This window comes from Strigops habroptila, chromosome 2 (genome assembly GCF_004027225.2).
Source record: "Strigops habroptila isolate Jane chromosome 2, bStrHab1.2.pri, whole genome shotgun sequence".
Taxonomy (NCBI): Eukaryota; Metazoa; Chordata; class Aves; order Psittaciformes; family Psittacidae; genus Strigops; species Strigops habroptila.
In genome coordinates this window covers 112,746,287-112,764,275 of record NC_044278.2, presented here as the reverse complement: position 1 = coordinate 112,764,275, position 17,989 = coordinate 112,746,287, and the positions used below count along the sequence as shown (strand labels likewise).

The window sequence follows — 17,989 nt, the reverse complement described above, 5'->3', positions numbered from 1 at the left end:
CACATCTGAACTCAGTAGTTATTAGTTTTTGTCCTACAAATAAGTAATTGTACATGATACTCTTCAGCAATGGTCACCAACAGATGTTCAACAAAAGCTATTTGCACCACTGAGTGACTAAAAAGTGTTTACAACTGGTATTATTTGAGAATATAACTGGAAAATTACATGTATAAGGCAGTGGTTTATTGTCTGCTGAGAACCTGGAGATTTGCAGAGTTCTCACCCACATTTATGGGAAACATGCATTAACTCTGTGTTCCTCCTCATCTAGAACAAAAGACTTTGATATACCATCTTGGGAACCGTGGCAGCTACTCAGGTGAACATGAGGCTGATAGTACAACCAAAAGAATGTTTATGGTCATAAACATGAAAGAATGTAAGTAAAGAAAGGGAAGTTATTGCTTTGTACTGAAAATCGTTTCAGGTTTGGCAGATGTGAAAGGGACTGTATGTGTGTTAGTATTCTTTTATACTCTGCATAAAAAAAGATTATCTTAAACAAGTATCAGAAAATGTCTCCCACACTCAGTCTATTTAGTTTAACAAAAAGTACACCAACTGTGAAGTAATTACAGCCTGCTTGCATTAACATGTGGAACAAAAAATGTGATAAGAAAGGATCCTTAAGCCTAGCAGACAAAAGCTAAAGCAATCATAGCAGCTAAAAGTTGAAACTTTGTAAATGCAACACAGAAAAAGGAAAATTTTGAAATACACAAACAAAACAGCAAGGGTAATAAGACACTAGATTTATCTTTATAATCAACATGGATATGCGTGACACTTCAAGACTTTTCTCCACTTTGAAGTGGACAGAAACGGAGTTACATGGGATGGCAACTCCTTCTAGAAATTAGAAAAGAGCTATAAGGAGGAAGCCATTTCTAAAACACTGAATCATGAAAAGATGCCAAGCACAACCCAAAACACAAAGGGTTCTGGTCCCTTTTCTTCTACTGAACAAATGTTAATGTTGCCAAGCAATTCACAGTTTTTCATAATACCACATCAGACTGTTGAACCCTCAGGAGGCAGGTTAATTTATCACTACTCCATGGTTTATTTGCTACAAAGCTGAGTAAGAATTAAGATTTAAGATATCGAGCTCAATAGAGCCACAAAAATGAATTACTTTAGTTTTCATTTATGATACTTAACCTTTTCTTAGCCTCAGCTAGCTGCCTCACGATTCCTTTCTAGATTATTAAATGTTATTTTGGATTGAATTTATTTAAAAAAAAATATTAAAAATTACTTCACTTTACAGACAGGACTTTAAATTAAACAATGATATCCAAAATTATTACGCTCTTTTCTCAAGAGTGACCAATCTAGTATATGTGCTTCTGCAATCAAAACTCATGCAGGTCTCTGAGCTGCATATTAACTCTACTGGACATTTCCACAAAATACATAATTTCTTGATGGCAACCTTGAAACCAGATCGAAATTTTAAATCAAGCTCCACATACTTTTAGAATATATCCTTTTACATTGAACTGAACAGTAAATTCTTTCAGCCTAGTCTATATGTCTAAGCACCAGGTCTTAAAATTAAGCTCTTACCATATTCTCAGTGGTGCACTCTGCAGCAATTATTTGCAATCATTTTGCCTCCACATTCCACTAAGAAATATAGTCTGTAGCTAGCAAATAGGGGTAATTAAAAGACACATAAACCACATAATTGCAGCTCTCTTAGCCATACCACTTAGACTTGAGAACTGGAATATATTGTGTCAAATTGATTATTTGTCACATAATAATAAAGGTTCATTCCATGCATTTATACTAAAAATCTTCTGGCTCCTTGTCTGGTATTACAGATGATTGTGTCAGTGTCATGGTTTAGTGTGTGTCAGACAATAAAAATAAAGCATAAAATAAAGGGGAAGGCATACAAATAAAGATGAAAAAATAAAATAAATGCAGAAAAGGTAAAAACCAAAAGTTTTCTGGATACTGGATAAACAGTGGATAAACACAGAGCAAGAGATTGAGTGGCTTTTCCAACAATAGCTTTTCCAACAAAAATGGAGGTAGAGAGTTGAAAGGGCAAGAAGGATGCAATTAGCAAGATCGCAGGCAGGAACCAGTAGAGTGAAAAATGGTACTTCACAGAAATAGAGCTGAACTGTGCAGAAGAACAAAAAAGTAGAATCTGATCTCAATCCAGCAAAGACAGAGGTATCTAACACAGGTTACAAAGGAAGAATTGTGACAAGATGACAGGAATTCTGCTAACCTAGAGGAAGAGCAGCAGCACTGGGAGCCAGGGAAGAGGAAACGAGACCTGACAGTCTTGTGATGACTCGTGGCACTCTCGTGATCATGGCATGAGACCATGATACAAGAGAACTGGATTTATTCTGGAATAAACTGATTCTGATTCTGTACTCTCCTGAAACTGAATTGGATTCTCCTAGAAATTGCCTCCTTGGGAATGGCTCAGTGCGCCAAGACAGACCTTGTGATCACCCTCCTGCAATGCTAAGTGCCCAAAAGTGAGCAGGTAAATTATGAAAAGCCTTAAACAACGCATAGTGTTACTCAGACACATGTTGTATCTCCAGTCATTTGTCAAATCCTTAGTTAAAATAAACCTTACAGACCAAACATCCCCCCAGAAAAACAATTACAAACAAAATAACATTCCAGGGTATGCTTTTTCCAGGCAAAGTTTTCAATACACTACAATGATAAAACAATGACCTAGTTTTTGAGTAATACAAAAGCCCCCAAAATTAGTAATAACTGATTTTTCAAGTCTTCTCTCAAAAAACTAATGCGTTATTAGCAACACAACTGAAGTTTCTCTTTTCAGAGAATTATTTTCAAGCAAGCTGCGTCCCTTTAATCAGTGTATGACCCCTGAATGGTCCAGACATTACAACAGATTCTGTCACTGATACCAAAACCATTTCTTTTTTAAAACTTGATTTAAAAGATTTTGGGGTTTTTCTTTCTACTAAAGAAACACTTTCTGAATCATGTTAGGAACCATGTTCTGCACTCAGTTAAAGCGAAGCATTATTTAAGTCAAGTCTGTTTGTAACAAGTGCTTCAATGAAAAATGGCAGAAGATGAGCGTAAGCATGGGAGTTTACACAATTGTTGGTGAAAAAGTATTATAGATACTGCATGCATGCAATTTGTCGAAACCAGTCTAAACAAAAAAAGGACTGAAATGACAACTAGGATTCCTATGTTATTCAGCACTTTAGATGACAGCTGTAAAGACAAACCTAAGCTTCCTCCTCAGTTCATTATCGTCAGGAATATCAATTCCTAGATGAGACCATGCCCACTGTTCAATGCATACTACTGATTCCTACTAGTATTTATGACATCTAGACTAACTGTGAGAAAGGCAGGGACACAGTAGAAGGATGGGAAGAGTAGGGCACAAGTGAGAAAAACAATAGGAGTAACGGGCAGTAAGGGCAGAAATCCAAAACTACTTTGGAGCATTAGCACCTAAAACAAGTGGCCCTCCATGAACACTGTGATCAGGCATCCATGTTTGCCAGTCTTATTTCATGGGTATAGAGCAGCATACCTTAGGCTTAATCCTGAGACTAACAAAGTAGAAATAGGATCTCTCCACAAGCAGCATGTACTGCAGATCACATAGAGAAATGCTGACATGAAACAGCAATGTGTGTCTATTACTTAAAACCTCTTATTTTAAGAAAATTATGTACAAGTGCCAGCTTTAGAGTATTATTGGCAAAAGAGATGGTTGCCAAATAATTGGTCACACCTCCTAAAGACAGACTAAAATACAAATACAAAGTTAGATTCAGTCATTCATTAAAGCCAAAACACTGAATCATTGAAACAAAATTTCAGGTTTACTAGCCTCCAGAAAAACAAATAACCAAACGTGTTTATTTAAATAAGCAGGCCCCAACAACATGTAATGGCAAACATTTTATAGATGTTCTGCACATACTTACAGGTTGAGCAGACTAATAGTGCTCTCACCACGAGCTCAGTGAGTAACTGCCACTTCTGCTCCACTTTGGAGGTGACAGCTGGAATGAGAATCTCTGCGGGGACGTAGTACTGAATCGAATAGGTCACAAAAATCCCAAAGGAGTACAGAATTTTTACAGACTGATACAACCTGTTGAAAACATTTACACACGTTCATGTAAGTTTTAAACTCTTCATTAAAAAAATAAGCTTGCTAATGGCACTTAGGCTATACATGTATATAAATATATATTTTTCCTTCCAGCAAACAAGAAGGTAACATTACCTGCTTGCAAGTGCTAATATGAATATATTCACTTGAATATATGAAATTCCAGAAGATAGGCAGAGTAACAAAAGTATGGACCAAAAAAAAAAATAAAATCATGCATCATAAATGAATAAGCTTAAAGAAAAACAGGTTAAACAGCCAGCAGTTATTTGGGAAAAGAAAATTCCAAATTCACATCACATAAAATCTGTACACATTTCATAGTGGCAGTAAATATTGGAGATTTTAAAAACTAAGATTTTTCACACTGGAAAGAGCGCACCTCAGGAAATTTAATTTGTTAAAACTGGAAGGAGTACTTTCTACAGCTAGAAATCATCCATAACCAAATTTGCTTTTGCTGTCTACACTCTCCTCTTCCAAACCGCTAGGTACAGAACACCATTAAATTACTGTGCCATGCCATAATATTTCACAGGCTTTATAGCAATACAAAGGATTACCAAGGTGAAAATTGTGCCAAATTGGTGGATTGGCAGGATATGTTACTAAGAAAAAGAAATTGGAAAAAGACTATAGAAGAGAGTTCATTCTGATGCAGCAATGTCTGTCCTACCATACACGAGCTGCTGTAACAAGACAAACATTTTGGGGATCGAGATTTATTTTTTTTTATGATACTATTTTCTTGAAAAGCTGCTTTAGGATGGTTTTAAATTCTGTGCCAGACAGACAAGCTGCTCTCTTGCACCACTTTAAGAACTCAGTTACATAAAAAGCAAAATCATCTCTACACAGACTGGTAAAAGGCACAAGCTACATTTTAAGAAGAAGGAAGTATTTCTATTCTCATTAATCTCTTTCCATCCTAGGGTTATTGCACCCTGTATATCATCTGATTATACATAAAAATGTTCAAAAAATGCATACTGCTCAGAAAACATAGTGGACAGTTTCTTTATAACAATATAAAGCTCCATTACATTTAACTTCTTTCTGCCTAAATTGGTTTAAAATACTCTTTATGGTTCCAAAAATGTTAAGTAACTTCAGATCATCCAGCTTTAATCTTTACAGGGTTTTTTTCAGATCTGTGCAGAATCAGAAAACCCTATCCTTGGAGCGAAGGAAAAATTATTATTTATCGGAAAAAACTGCCATATCCAAGGTGAAGATGAAAGAAAGCAAAAAAGTTCACATCTACCCTTATATAAACTATAACTCACTAAGAAATACCATAAAAGTAGCTGTGAGGCTCAGGCATAGAATAAGGAAAACATTTTAAAAAAATGCCTGTATGGGCTGGCAGCATAAATTGTGCATCTTGCCTCTTTCTGTATGTTGGAACATAACCCATATATAGCATCACAGAATCATAGACTAGTTTGTGTTGGAAGGGACCTTAAAGATCTAGTTCCAACCCCCTGCCACAGTCAGGAACACCTTCCACTAGACCGGGTTGCTCCAAGCCCCTGTGTCCAACCTGGCCTTGAACACCTCCAGGGACGGTGCAGCCACAACTTCTCTGGTCAACCTGTGCCAGTGTCTCACCACCCTCACAGGGAAGAATTTCTTCTGAATATCTAATCTAAATCTGCCCTCTAACAGTTTAAAGCCGTTCCTCCTTGTCCTGTCACTACAAGTCCTTGTGAAAAGTCCCTTTCCAGATTTCCTGTCAGCCCTCTTTAGGTACTGGAAGGCTGCTATATGGTCTCTCCGGAGTGTTCTCTTTTCCAGGCTGAACAACCCCAAGTCTCTCAGCTTGACTTCACAGGAGAGGTTCCACCCCACTGTCTTGCCAAATTGTCCCTAAAGAATCCCCTCCAATCCACACCATTCTATGATTCTATTTTCAAAGGTCTTCTCCAACCCAAACCATTCTGCGATTCTATAATACCTCAACCAAGGGCACTACTGAGTACTAAAGCAGAATTTCCCATAATCTATATTTGCAGATGCTGCAGGGCTTGGTTCAAACTGATGGTCACAATAATTATGCACTTTTTGACTACAGACATGTGCTACACCTATGTCCTCTTCTCAGTCAGCAACGAACCAAGTAAAAAGATTTATGTCACTAAGTATTCTGCGCACTTCTGTGGATACGACTAACAATTACTAAGATACTCCAAACAGCTAAACATGACTGCATGTAAAAAAACAAAAGAACTATTTAATGCAATAAAACAATTCTTAGATTCTAGAAAGTTATTAAAGAACAGCAAAACCAAGCTGAAAACTAGTCTTTTCATCAAGTCCCTTTTCAACATATTTTAATTAATACATTGTGTTGAGTGACAATTTGTACTCCAAAACACAATTTAAACTAGAACTGCAACAAGTATCTTCTCAGAAAGCTCCAATCTAGCAGAACACTTTTAAGAGTATGAGTAGTCCTCTATCTAAATTAAACTTACGGACTTAACTGGTCTAGGGCCTGTGCATGCCTTCTGGTCAATTTATATGCAAGAACATCAAATACAACTCAAAGCCACAGGCTTATTTGTAAGACAGGGATCGTCCAGCTGGAATTAAACACATAAGCCAATCTCACTGCTTAGCTATATTGCAGGATCTTTGGCATGACCACTTTCTTCTAAAAACTTGTCCGCTCCAAGCATTTCTCTAGTTAAATCCAGCCACTTCCTGGCTTTTTATGTGAGGACCAAATAACAAAATATTGTCATACGGTTCACTGGAAACCTGTTTTGCTAGCACAGTTAGTTGCACACATTAGCTCATCAGTACTGTATCAGGGAGATCCACAGTACTGCGCAGCAGTAACATCATACATCACAACGCATCGGCATACTACTGAGGTGCTTCTCCTTCTAATTTTGTTTGGTGCTCTGGGGAACTATCCAGGGTAAGACAAAAACAGATGACTTAGTTATCTCTACATATGTGCCCTGAGTAGCTCTGAAGTTATTAAACTTAAAATGCCAATTCCCCACCTACAGAGCACCAGTTTCCATCTCCATAATCTCTTTCTTTGCATTAGGCCTGTAAAGCCATGAGGATAAATATCATCTTATCATCACATCTGCCCTGTAGCCAAGAGATATTTGGAAACTCATATCTGAACAGCCCTGTTAGACAGCAGGGCTGCAGAATAAAGCAGATTATTACAGCAGAGTAAAGTTCATTCTGTTGCTTGCATGAGCACAGGAAAAAGCAACAGTGAGTAGCAACCTTACCTTATTCCGCATTCCTCTCAACCCTTTTTTAAAAGCACTTCTCTTAAGGCACAAATAAACCCAGAGTTACCATTTAAAACAAACTTTTCACTTATCATATCAACCACGAGCACTATCATGCAATATTACCAAAAAAAGTGAAAAAGTAACCCTTGAAAATTAAGAACATTGATTAAATGTGTTCTACTCTTTTTCAAAGAGCAAAAAAAGGAGTCAGCATTCAGTTCTGCAAAGCAGGTTTTGAGTCACATTAAGTTTTCACTACTTCACTATGCTACCAGAACAGACATCAAACAACAAGATGTGAGCATATAACCTGTAAGACACTACTTGATCAGAATGAAAACATTAAAATACTTTTCAGCTTTTACACTTGTGCACTGCTGATATACCTAACTTCAGGCCAGACATAAAAGTACTAAAAAAAGAGTTATATTTAAATTAATAGTTACAGAATATATCCATCCACAGATAGATACAGAACTAACAACGCACCAGTTGAAACGGTCTTCAGTGCTTCTTCACTTTTGGCAAGTGAAGTTCTCATAGCATTAAAAGAAAAAAGCTAAATAAAAATCATAATACCCCTGAGACACTGGCATAGAATCAACTGGGTTGGAAATGACCTTTAAGATTATCAAGTCCAACCTTTACCCCAGGACTGCCATGTCACTAAGGGCCTCATCTACACATTTTCTGGATGCCTCCAGGGACGGTGATTCCACCACTTCCCTGCGAAAAGCATAAGCTTCATTTTCCTGATAGGAAGCCATTATTATACACTCTTCATGGACTTGCATGTGAACTACAAATCTATTCAGCTTTTGATGTCTTCTATTCCAGTAGTTCACCTGCTAAACTCAGTGATTCCACTAAAGAAGGCCACTATACTACCAGAATATCTAAGGTAAAACAAGCTGGTTTCAGAACTGCAATACGGCTGGTTGCAAACCACATATTCCCTCCTTCAATACACCTGGAACCAGCTCCTGCTAGAGATGGAATACTTTACTGTAAAGATCATTCACCTGTTTCTATATGCAATTCCTTTTAATATGTAAGAAATAGCTGGCTAGGATCATAGCTCAACTGTGGAAGGCACAAAGATAGTGTATACAGTATACTTTTAAAAGAGTTGGAGCACATATCGTTACAAGCATGACGGCACTGAGGCATACAACAACCTTTACAAGGTTTTTGCCTTCTAGATTACTAGTTTTAAGTCATGCACACACTTACCATATGTCTTGTGGCAGGTTTAAAGTTATGCTGCCTTTGATTCCATCCCCAAAGCGCAGATACCCCAGAGTGGCCAGTGAGATATACAAGGTCATGACTATTCCCATGCCAATGTTCAATGCCTGTGGGAAACGTGTGGTGTCCTTCATTCTGTTTTCTAATGGAAGTACCTGGAAATAGAGGGAGAGTCAATTACATCAACTACTTACAGTAAAACTACTTTTCTCCCCCCTTTCTAAGCAGATTTCCAAAATGCAGTTGATTTTATTAATAAGTAAGATTACAATAATGTTTCACAGCCTGGAAGATCACAATGTTTTATGCAGCCAATAGAAATGTTCAGTTATTGAAAAGCACCCATCTTGGTTGGAAAACAGCAATGGTGTGGAAACATAAACCAATATTTATAGGTTAGAAAAACTAACAGCAGAAACTTATGGTCTCCAGATGAAAATACACAGACAATATGAGTAACATCAATATTTTGTAACAGAATAGTTCAGAATCCGAGGGTGATTCTCCTATTTTTATTAGGCATGTCTGCACTATAGGTCGCCATCACAGACAAAACTACCATGCACATGATTGATATACAACCTCATGCTCAGCAGTGAGCCTCAGCTCTCCCAGCAGCAAAGCTTGAGTTCATGACTACCAGAATCCAGACCCACACACTTCTCCATTCTTCTGACAGAGATAGGGCCAGGCACACTAAGCACTGCTTTTTCTAAATGTAGTACTGGGTACTCTGCTCCAGAATTATAGCTAAGTGACCTTGCTGGGCTTGCCATCATTTGCACATGAAGACACAAGCATTACAACCATTTTGGCATGCAGTTTGCTGGAGAGACTGCCTTTTACATGTATTATAGGGCATACAGAAAAATACACTTAGCAAGTTCTTGAAAACACTAAAAAAGTTAAGTTTTCAGCTAACAAGAAAAAATTTCCAGGCAACGCAGGAAAACCAAGAAACAAACTGCTCTTCCCAACTTGAATTTCATCAGCATAACAGGTCCTTTTACATCTTCATTAAAATACAAACTGAAGGTATGTAGATGGTCCTAGACAAGAATACTTTATCGAGGGAAAGTACTATTAATACTTCGCTATCAGGCTGCCCAGAGAAGTTGAGAATGCCCCATCCCTAGAAGTGTTTCAAGGCCAGGTTTGGACAGGGCTTTGAGCAATCTCGTCTAGTGGAAGGTGTCCCTGCCCATGGCATGCAGTTGGAACTTCCAACCCAAACCAGTCTGGGATTCTATGATCTCTTCCAGGAGAGATCACTCATCTCAGATACTCAGTAGTTCCTCACAGGCAGCCTACAACTACTGTTCTATTCTATTCGTAATGGCTGATTATATTTTATTTTTTAGTTCTTAATCTTTTTACAATTTAACAAACTTCTTTTTACAGGCAGACAACATTATCATCTAATTGTCTCTCCGAAACTTAGTTCGTAAAGGAAAACAAAGGTCAAGTGACACTTACTATGTTCAATGTGCTTGCATCCAGAGGAAGCATTTATTTTATTATTTTTATTTATTTATTTTTTATTTATTATTTTTTATTTTTACTTGTACTGCAATTTTTTATCTTTTGCATTTAAACCCAGTCAGTGTGAAGACCCATGTTTCACCATAGAAACAAAGACTTAACTAAAAAAAATTAAAAAGCCATTAAAAAACATTTAAGGACAATTCTCTTACGCATACTAACCCTTGCTTTTTAACTATCCATTAAATCAAGTTTAGTCATTAAACTCAACAACGTTGGATGTGGTTCTGAGCAACCTGATCTAGTTGAAGACGTCCCTGCTCATTTTGGACTAGATGAACTTTGAAGGTCCTTTCCAACTCAAACTCTTCTACGATTCTATGTCACTTCATGCACACTAATGAGTAGGTCAAAATAAAACATACTACATCTAAACACGTGTTCCTGCACCAACACCCTCACTTTAATATTACAATCTTTTTTTATAGTGAATTTAAGAAGATATGCAAATAGAGGATAATACTATCAGTAGCTAAAGGCACATTATCATACTTAGTTCTTGAAAATAGATTTTAAAATGCTAATTTCTCCCTGCTTATCCTCGAATTAGTATCAGGGCTAGATCTGCCCCCAGAACAGATGAGGATGCTCATGCAGCCTTTCTCGCATCACTCAGTCCAGGTGATAGCGTCCCTTCCCAGCCTCAGCAGTGAGCCTTCCCAGGTTCAGGGACTCTCTCTGAGCAGCAGTAAGCTTTTGAGCCAGATGCTGTCACTGCAGGAGACGCCTCCCTTGGCAGAACTAATCCCCAAAGAAATTATGCAAAGACCTTGAGTCGGGTTTTATACGGTATCCAGTATCATGTATTTCAGACAAGCTGAAATGTTCTATACCTCACAGGATTAACATGAAGCCAAATAACAACCAATTACACATATATTACACAAACTCCCTGCTCCTTAAGCTATTAATTTCCATCAGGATCCAAAAGATCCTTGAAGTGTTCATAAGGAGACAGAGGCTGACAGGAGGTACAACATGAGCCAGTGCTTTTTCTGACACTATGTCACTGCTGGGCAGCTGCTGGATGGATTTTCACTCTAAATTTCTCTCCTGTCTCTGTTGCAACAACTTCAGAAAACCTAACATTTTAACTGAATGCCAAAGAGAGGGGTTCTTTTCACAAATGCTTTTTAGTTTTGGTCTTATTGCTTCTTTTTTGGAACACTGAAGCTGAACATGCTTTCTTGTCCTTTCTTCTGAAGCCAGAAATTATTTCACTTTTCAATTCTTTTAAATGGTTTCCTTAAAAAGTTAACACCCTACCCAGATGATTGAATAGCTTTGAAAGAAAAAAACACCCCACACATCTGATTCTCTGTCTCTGTCCAATACATTATAACATCTTCTCTCAAAAGGGATGTTGAATCAATTCAGGATCTCACACTAAGGCTTCAATGTAGCTCTATACTTGTCCAAACGACAATTTCTGCTGTAACAGGCAATAACAATAATCTAGTTAAGTATCTCCCACACTCTTCAGACCTATAATCTATTACCACATATACAACCACTGCAGAACCTAGTGATGGGAAATACTACGGTCAGGGAAAACTTCAGGGAATAGTCTAATAGTCTTCTCTCCCAAGCAAGGTCACCAAGGGCAGAATGCTGGAGGTGGCAGAACCATGAGTTAAGCTTCAAAGATTTTACCTTTTTTTTTGAATGGGTCTTTTCTCCCTGCTTCCAATTTCCATGCTTTTGCTTCCTTCATGCTCTTTCTCCCCCGGTTCACACTAGTCCCCTGTCATAGCCCTAAACGCCTATGAAATCAGATACTTTGCACAAAACCAATCCTTTTCATAATTTCTTTTTTTCCATAATTTTTCTCCCTCCTCAATTGAATAAATTCTCCATCTTTTTTCTCTGTCGCTTCAGAGAGATCTTCCTATTGTTTCTGAGACACTGGCACATGTTGCTACTATTATCTTCCTTGAAACCTAATACTTCATTCCTTCAGTAACTATGAAACTGATTTCTTAATTTCCATAGCAGGTATAATCCATCTTTATTTCACCCACCAAATAAACTCAAATATACCCATAATTTACTGACAAAGAAGCCTAACTGTATCTTTAAAATAACCTGACTAATCTACCATCATCCATTATGCAAAGTATCTTCCCTTTAATTCCAAGCTGCATGAAGTAGGTATAAACATCCCCCAGTAATACCACTGTTTCCTCATTCCTTGCCTTGAATATCCTGCTACACTCAGTCTTTCTACAACTAAGCTGCAGGGACTGTCTGCTTCTAATCAGACATCTCTACTGTACATTCTATATGACTGCTGGATCAAAAAAACTCACAGATAATCAGATAAACTGTCATGATAAACAGATAAATTGTCACGGCCACTAGAAACTAATCTTATAATGATAACTTAAAAGCAGACATTCTTATGTTTACATATAGATGGTCATCCTTCCCTTTTTCAGGAAATACCACTAAAATGGCAAGAATGAAGTAATCCTACATCCCTTACGCTTTTAAAATAAGTATTTCACGTAGAAGAGAGAGCTATGCAGATGTTTGTTTAGTATAAAGTACAGACAACACAAGAATTTTGGAAAATTAAAATCAATGTATTTATCAACATTTACTTAAAAAATTAAAAAAATCCATCTGCTTGTCCTACTGCAACAAAATGTTCATTCAAAGCAAAAAAAGCTGAGGAAGCTGGTATCAAAGGAAGGAATTCAAGGTATATAAACATAAACTCTACTACCTAACCCCCAAAGGCAGAAGATTGAATCCTCAGCAAACCAACACCGACCCAGTCTGGCCCATTCCTTCTTGTCTGCAGAAGGTACCAATGAATTCATCTGTTCACTGAAAGGCGGATCAACAGCCCTACAGCATACTGGGAACTGTCTGCAGAAAAAGTATGGTTTCTCCAAGTACAATAATGATCATAACATATATCATTATTACATTGCTATGTTTTGCTTGCCTGTCCTTATCCATCTCCTCTTTCACTGTACAGAAAAAGTCTCACACACTGTTTTGAGCAACAAGCTTTTATTCCATCACTTTTAGATACATTTTTAAAGCTCGCTCTCTTGAGGAAGATACAGAACATCACTATTTTGCACAAGTGCAATAAACAATCTAATTTTCCTTAACAGATCCCTCATGACTGCAGATAAATGGGTGGCTACTATGACTCAAGGAAAGATGCAAGCTAAATGGTGACTGTAGATCAATTTTTACAATAAAAGGTTTCTACAAAAGAAATAAATCCAGAAGCCAAGTCCTCCTTACCGAACACTACCTTCCGAAATATGCTGAGCAATTCCAATCACTCCAAAAACAAACTTCTCAGATTCTTCCTACCTGCCTCTTGCTGACATGACATTTAAGGTTCACATTTACCATGTACATTTAAGAGTAGGTCATCTCCACAGGCATTAAATCCACTCACCTACACTTGCTTGTCCAAATGCAAAAACATCCTCCGAGAACTCCCACCTTTCATATTTTGAGGATACAAGACTTTGCACCATCTCAAAAGAACACCAATGAAACTGATACAACCCAGTCTACAGACGACCCAAGTAAATTTAGATGACGTCATCTTACCTGTTAAATGTCTGCTTCTGACATACCCAGTCTGGTCTTAAAGCAACAGAAGAGTGCCAGTGGGTTTCATTACTTTTTTTAAAGGATAATACTAATCTGGGAAGAATAATTTTTGATGAGAGGCTTTTATCTCAAAGGCACAGGCCTCACAAGCTCATCTGCATCACTTTCAAAATCCAAATAACAACGTTTTAAAATTATAATCCACTTAGTGTTCTCTTTTCTAAATCTCCTGGAATTGGTTAGCTGCTGCCTAATGTGATTCCAGAGCCTGTCTTTCAGTATACAAATACCACCCTACCTTCTACTGCAAAGCTGTGATATCCAAGTTCAAAAGCAGTTTGAATAGACATCTTCAAGTCATAGGCTAAAATATCAGAAGCCTTATTTCCCAAACATCAAATTAATGTTAAAAAGTAACATTTTCTCTTCACTAATCAGTCTGCAGCACTCAACAGGGAAAAAACCCACAAACATACTCAATTGTACAAACCGTACTTTACTTACCATATTAATATGTAATAGAGAAGAAAAATAATCCTTCTTTTTTAATTTCATCCTCCATCCTTCTGATGCTTATATTAAAATATTGCTTCCACATTTGGATTTGGTTTTTATACCTCAAATGAGAAAGCCAACCAGGCTTTCACCACAAAACATTCATTAGGTATAATTATACAAGCATAACATTATGCAAAGCTATTACCTGCATTTCTGTTGCTGCTACTATTTCAGACTTTATTGATGCCACTAGTTACTATGATTTTCACAAGGTCACCCTGATGATCTTAAAATCTTAACTTACAAGTGTTGAAATCCCAAAGCAGCTCTCAACACTGATTGATAACCACCAGATTGACAGTACTGAGCTCTCAAGTTTGCTCACTCAGTATTAAGGGATCATGGGGTACCCTTGCTGCCAACTCCTCCTGTCAGCACACAGTGATGATCACCACCTGGCTGCCAAGGCATTCACAATTTGCAGCAGGTATCTTATACCAGTGAGCAGTGACCCCATTTTTACACACAACTCAAATAGGGAGCAAAGAAATGAATAGCACAAGCAATGGATTGCAGCATTTTTTAATCCTGTTACAAGTACACAGTTTAACATGCATTAACGTTAGCATTAACATTTAGCATGCACTAACCTTATTTCTGCTGTAGCAGTTGTAGCAATAAATGAACAACTTGTCTGGACTTTAGCAAAATAACAAAATTGTCCAAATCTGCCATCAAATAAGAGTTTAGATTGAACTCACAGGCATGTATGAACAGCTTAATTCATCATATTAATATCATCAATTCATCATCGTAATTATGCCAAAGCAACGATACTCCAAATTACTCCCATACTGCAGATTTTCTTATTACACAGGAACAGTTAATCAGTTCTAAACTAATGACAGATTTTAACCAAAACCCATGTTTGTACATTCACCATCTAAAGGAGAAATATACTCTCTCAAGATCAAGAAGAAAATCCTACTAGGAACTTGCTGAATCACTGCACCTTCCTGAATCACTTTCCCTGTAGTGAACAGGACTTTCCTCCATTTAGTTAGTCTCACTAATTTTAATAGAGCTACTGAAGAACTACAGTCATACTTCAAGTAATGATAAATGCTAAACTAAACCAAAAAAATCAATATATAAAAAGCTTTTAGGAACAATGGGATGAAAAAGAATCAGTCCTGGAGTATTACCCCTGCAGTCTATTATTTGGTTCAAAGAAACCAGACAAACACATCTCCATACTGAGCACGGGATTATGAACTGCCAATTATTTGCTGTCTACATTAGCCACTCCCCTGTTAATGAAAACAAAAGCAACTACACATCTTTGAAAACAAATTCTCCCAACTGCCATGGCTAAGGCATACTGTTTTATACTGTTCCTTATAGATCATTTATTTCTACTTGAATTTACCATTAAATATTCCTAGCAGGAAAGACCATTTTACACAGAACAATGGTGGAAGAAAAAACACACTGAGGGTATTTTTCCTCTCTCATCAGATTCTGGTTAAGATGATTTAACCAGCCCAAAAAACTCAGAATTTCATTTGCTGTTCCTGTTCATAACATTCAATAATCTGGCTCTCAAATGAGAATTAACATAATCATAGAATCATAGAATAGTAAGGGTTGGAAAGGACCTTAAGATCATCTAGTTCCAACCCCCCTGCCAAGGGCAGGGACACCTCGCACTAAACCATGTATGTTTGGAATCAAGGAAAAGGAAAAATGAGGCCTCATAACCGCTCAAGGCCAACTTATTGCATAAAATGCATCAACCATAATCAACTTTTCTGATCATATTAAGATCGCAAGGCTTGTTTATAATGTGATGTTCAGACAGCTTTACATTAACAGTGCTATTGCAAGACATTCCAGAATAAAATCTGGAATCAAGCCTCTAACAAAAATACCAAGATTAGGTAAATCCATTTTGAGTGCCTGCAGGCAGAGAGAGCAGACTAAGGAGCCAATCTAAATGGTGAGAGATTTTTACTTACCATACAATTCAACCACATGGATATAGCAATGACAATAAGTAAGACACAGGGTAACAAGTTATCACACATCAGATATACAACAGCAACTGACTATGCGAGTATTCTTAATCCATTGTAATGGGGTTAAAACACATGAGCTTACATCTCAGAGAAAGAATTTTAAATGAATCTTGTTTCACTTCACATTTGCAAGAGGTCACAAACATGCATACAGACAGATCGCAGCTCAGTCTATGATGGTAACTTAGCTGTAATAACTAGTTATTAAATCAACCACTGAGAATTGTATGAAATATTAACAATGTAAAGTGGCGGCAGCGTCTGTCTCTTTTTGCTTCACTCATCTTCTTTACTTCATGCTTCAACAACTTTGTTCAGTTCTGATTATTCAGATCCATAACATCTTTTTTTTTTTTTTTTTTTGTCAAATCTCTCTGGTGCACACAACTACAGCATAAGAATGCACAGCAAATATTCTGCTTCTCAGGGATATTTTGAACATGCAGAGAGATATGAATATCATTCTGCATATAAGGAAGAAATATAAAGCAGTTCTTTAAAGGTTTACACTGGACTTCAATGTTACTACTGCTGTAGTAGGATTATATCTCCCACAACGTGGGATCTAATGTGCCAGAAAATAATTACCTTAAATCAATTCCCCACCTATAATTTAATAAACTACCACTACCAAGTGGTAAGCCTTCCACACTTTCCTGAGGCTCACAGGACCCTCATTTGGGATTTCCTGGCTACAAATCCACACCTGCGTGCTATGCAATACCTAAGCACATCTAATACAACTGGGATATGTTATCAGACCTACAGTACATGACTTGCGTTTACCCACATATAGTAAGTGTAGTCTGTCCCAGATGGACTATACAATTTAAGAGCAACAAGCTTAGTATAGTCCAATCTGCCTGACTCACTGAGCATGAGATTTCTGCCCAAGTCCTGTAGGCATCAATCAATCCCAGTAAAATGAATTATTTTCTATGATGGAACTTTCAGATGACAAAAGGAGAGATGTCCAGATACACTCAGATATATGGTACCTAAACCACTGCATCAGTCAGTTCACAGTTTGAAAAACAGTCAAGAACAGTTTGAGAAATAGAGACTCACAGTCACTAGATCCACATATCCTGTGTGTGAAAACACACTATATTAACATTATAGGAGTTAAAATGTTTTTCATTTCAGATTAACTGCATGCTGTTTTGGGGTTGTTTTGGGGTTTGTTTTTTGGAGGGGGAGAAGGAGGAAAGAGGGCTATTTGGTTTTTAGTTTTAATCATACAGTAACTCTTCCTGAAGTGTGTAATTCTATCAGTAACAAATAAAGTGTATATAGTAATTTCCCAACAGTTCAAAGACATTATGACCTACCATTTGCGGAAGCCTCTTCAATCATTTTTTAAAACATGCCATGTGGAACAAAAGTGCCAACTAACTTGCAAACTTTGCTAGCATGAGATGTAAGCAGAAAGCCCTTAGAAACAGTAGTAAGGGAATAAGAGATTGAAAATGATCCACTTTTAAAAAACAAGTTTTCAGAGTGATGAGTCTATTTAATCCACATCTTTCAGGAAACAATGAGGAACTGAGGTTCATTGTCAGAAGGACATGAATTGGAAAAAATTTCTATTCTTTTTCTTATCATCTCCATCTCTGTCA

General features: G+C 37.2%; 1 protein-coding gene across 1 annotated transcript in view; it reads right to left on the bottom strand.

Moving 5' to 3' along the window:
* Positions 1-17,989, bottom strand: part of SLC36A4 (solute carrier family 36 member 4) — a 64,198-nt gene that overhangs the window by 26,575 nt on the left and 19,634 nt on the right. Inside the window, 2 exon segments of the mRNA XM_030477456.1 lie at positions 3,966-4,135; positions 8,653-8,822. Of these exon segments, the coding sequence (XP_030333316.1) occupies positions 3,966-4,135; positions 8,653-8,822 (340 nt within the window).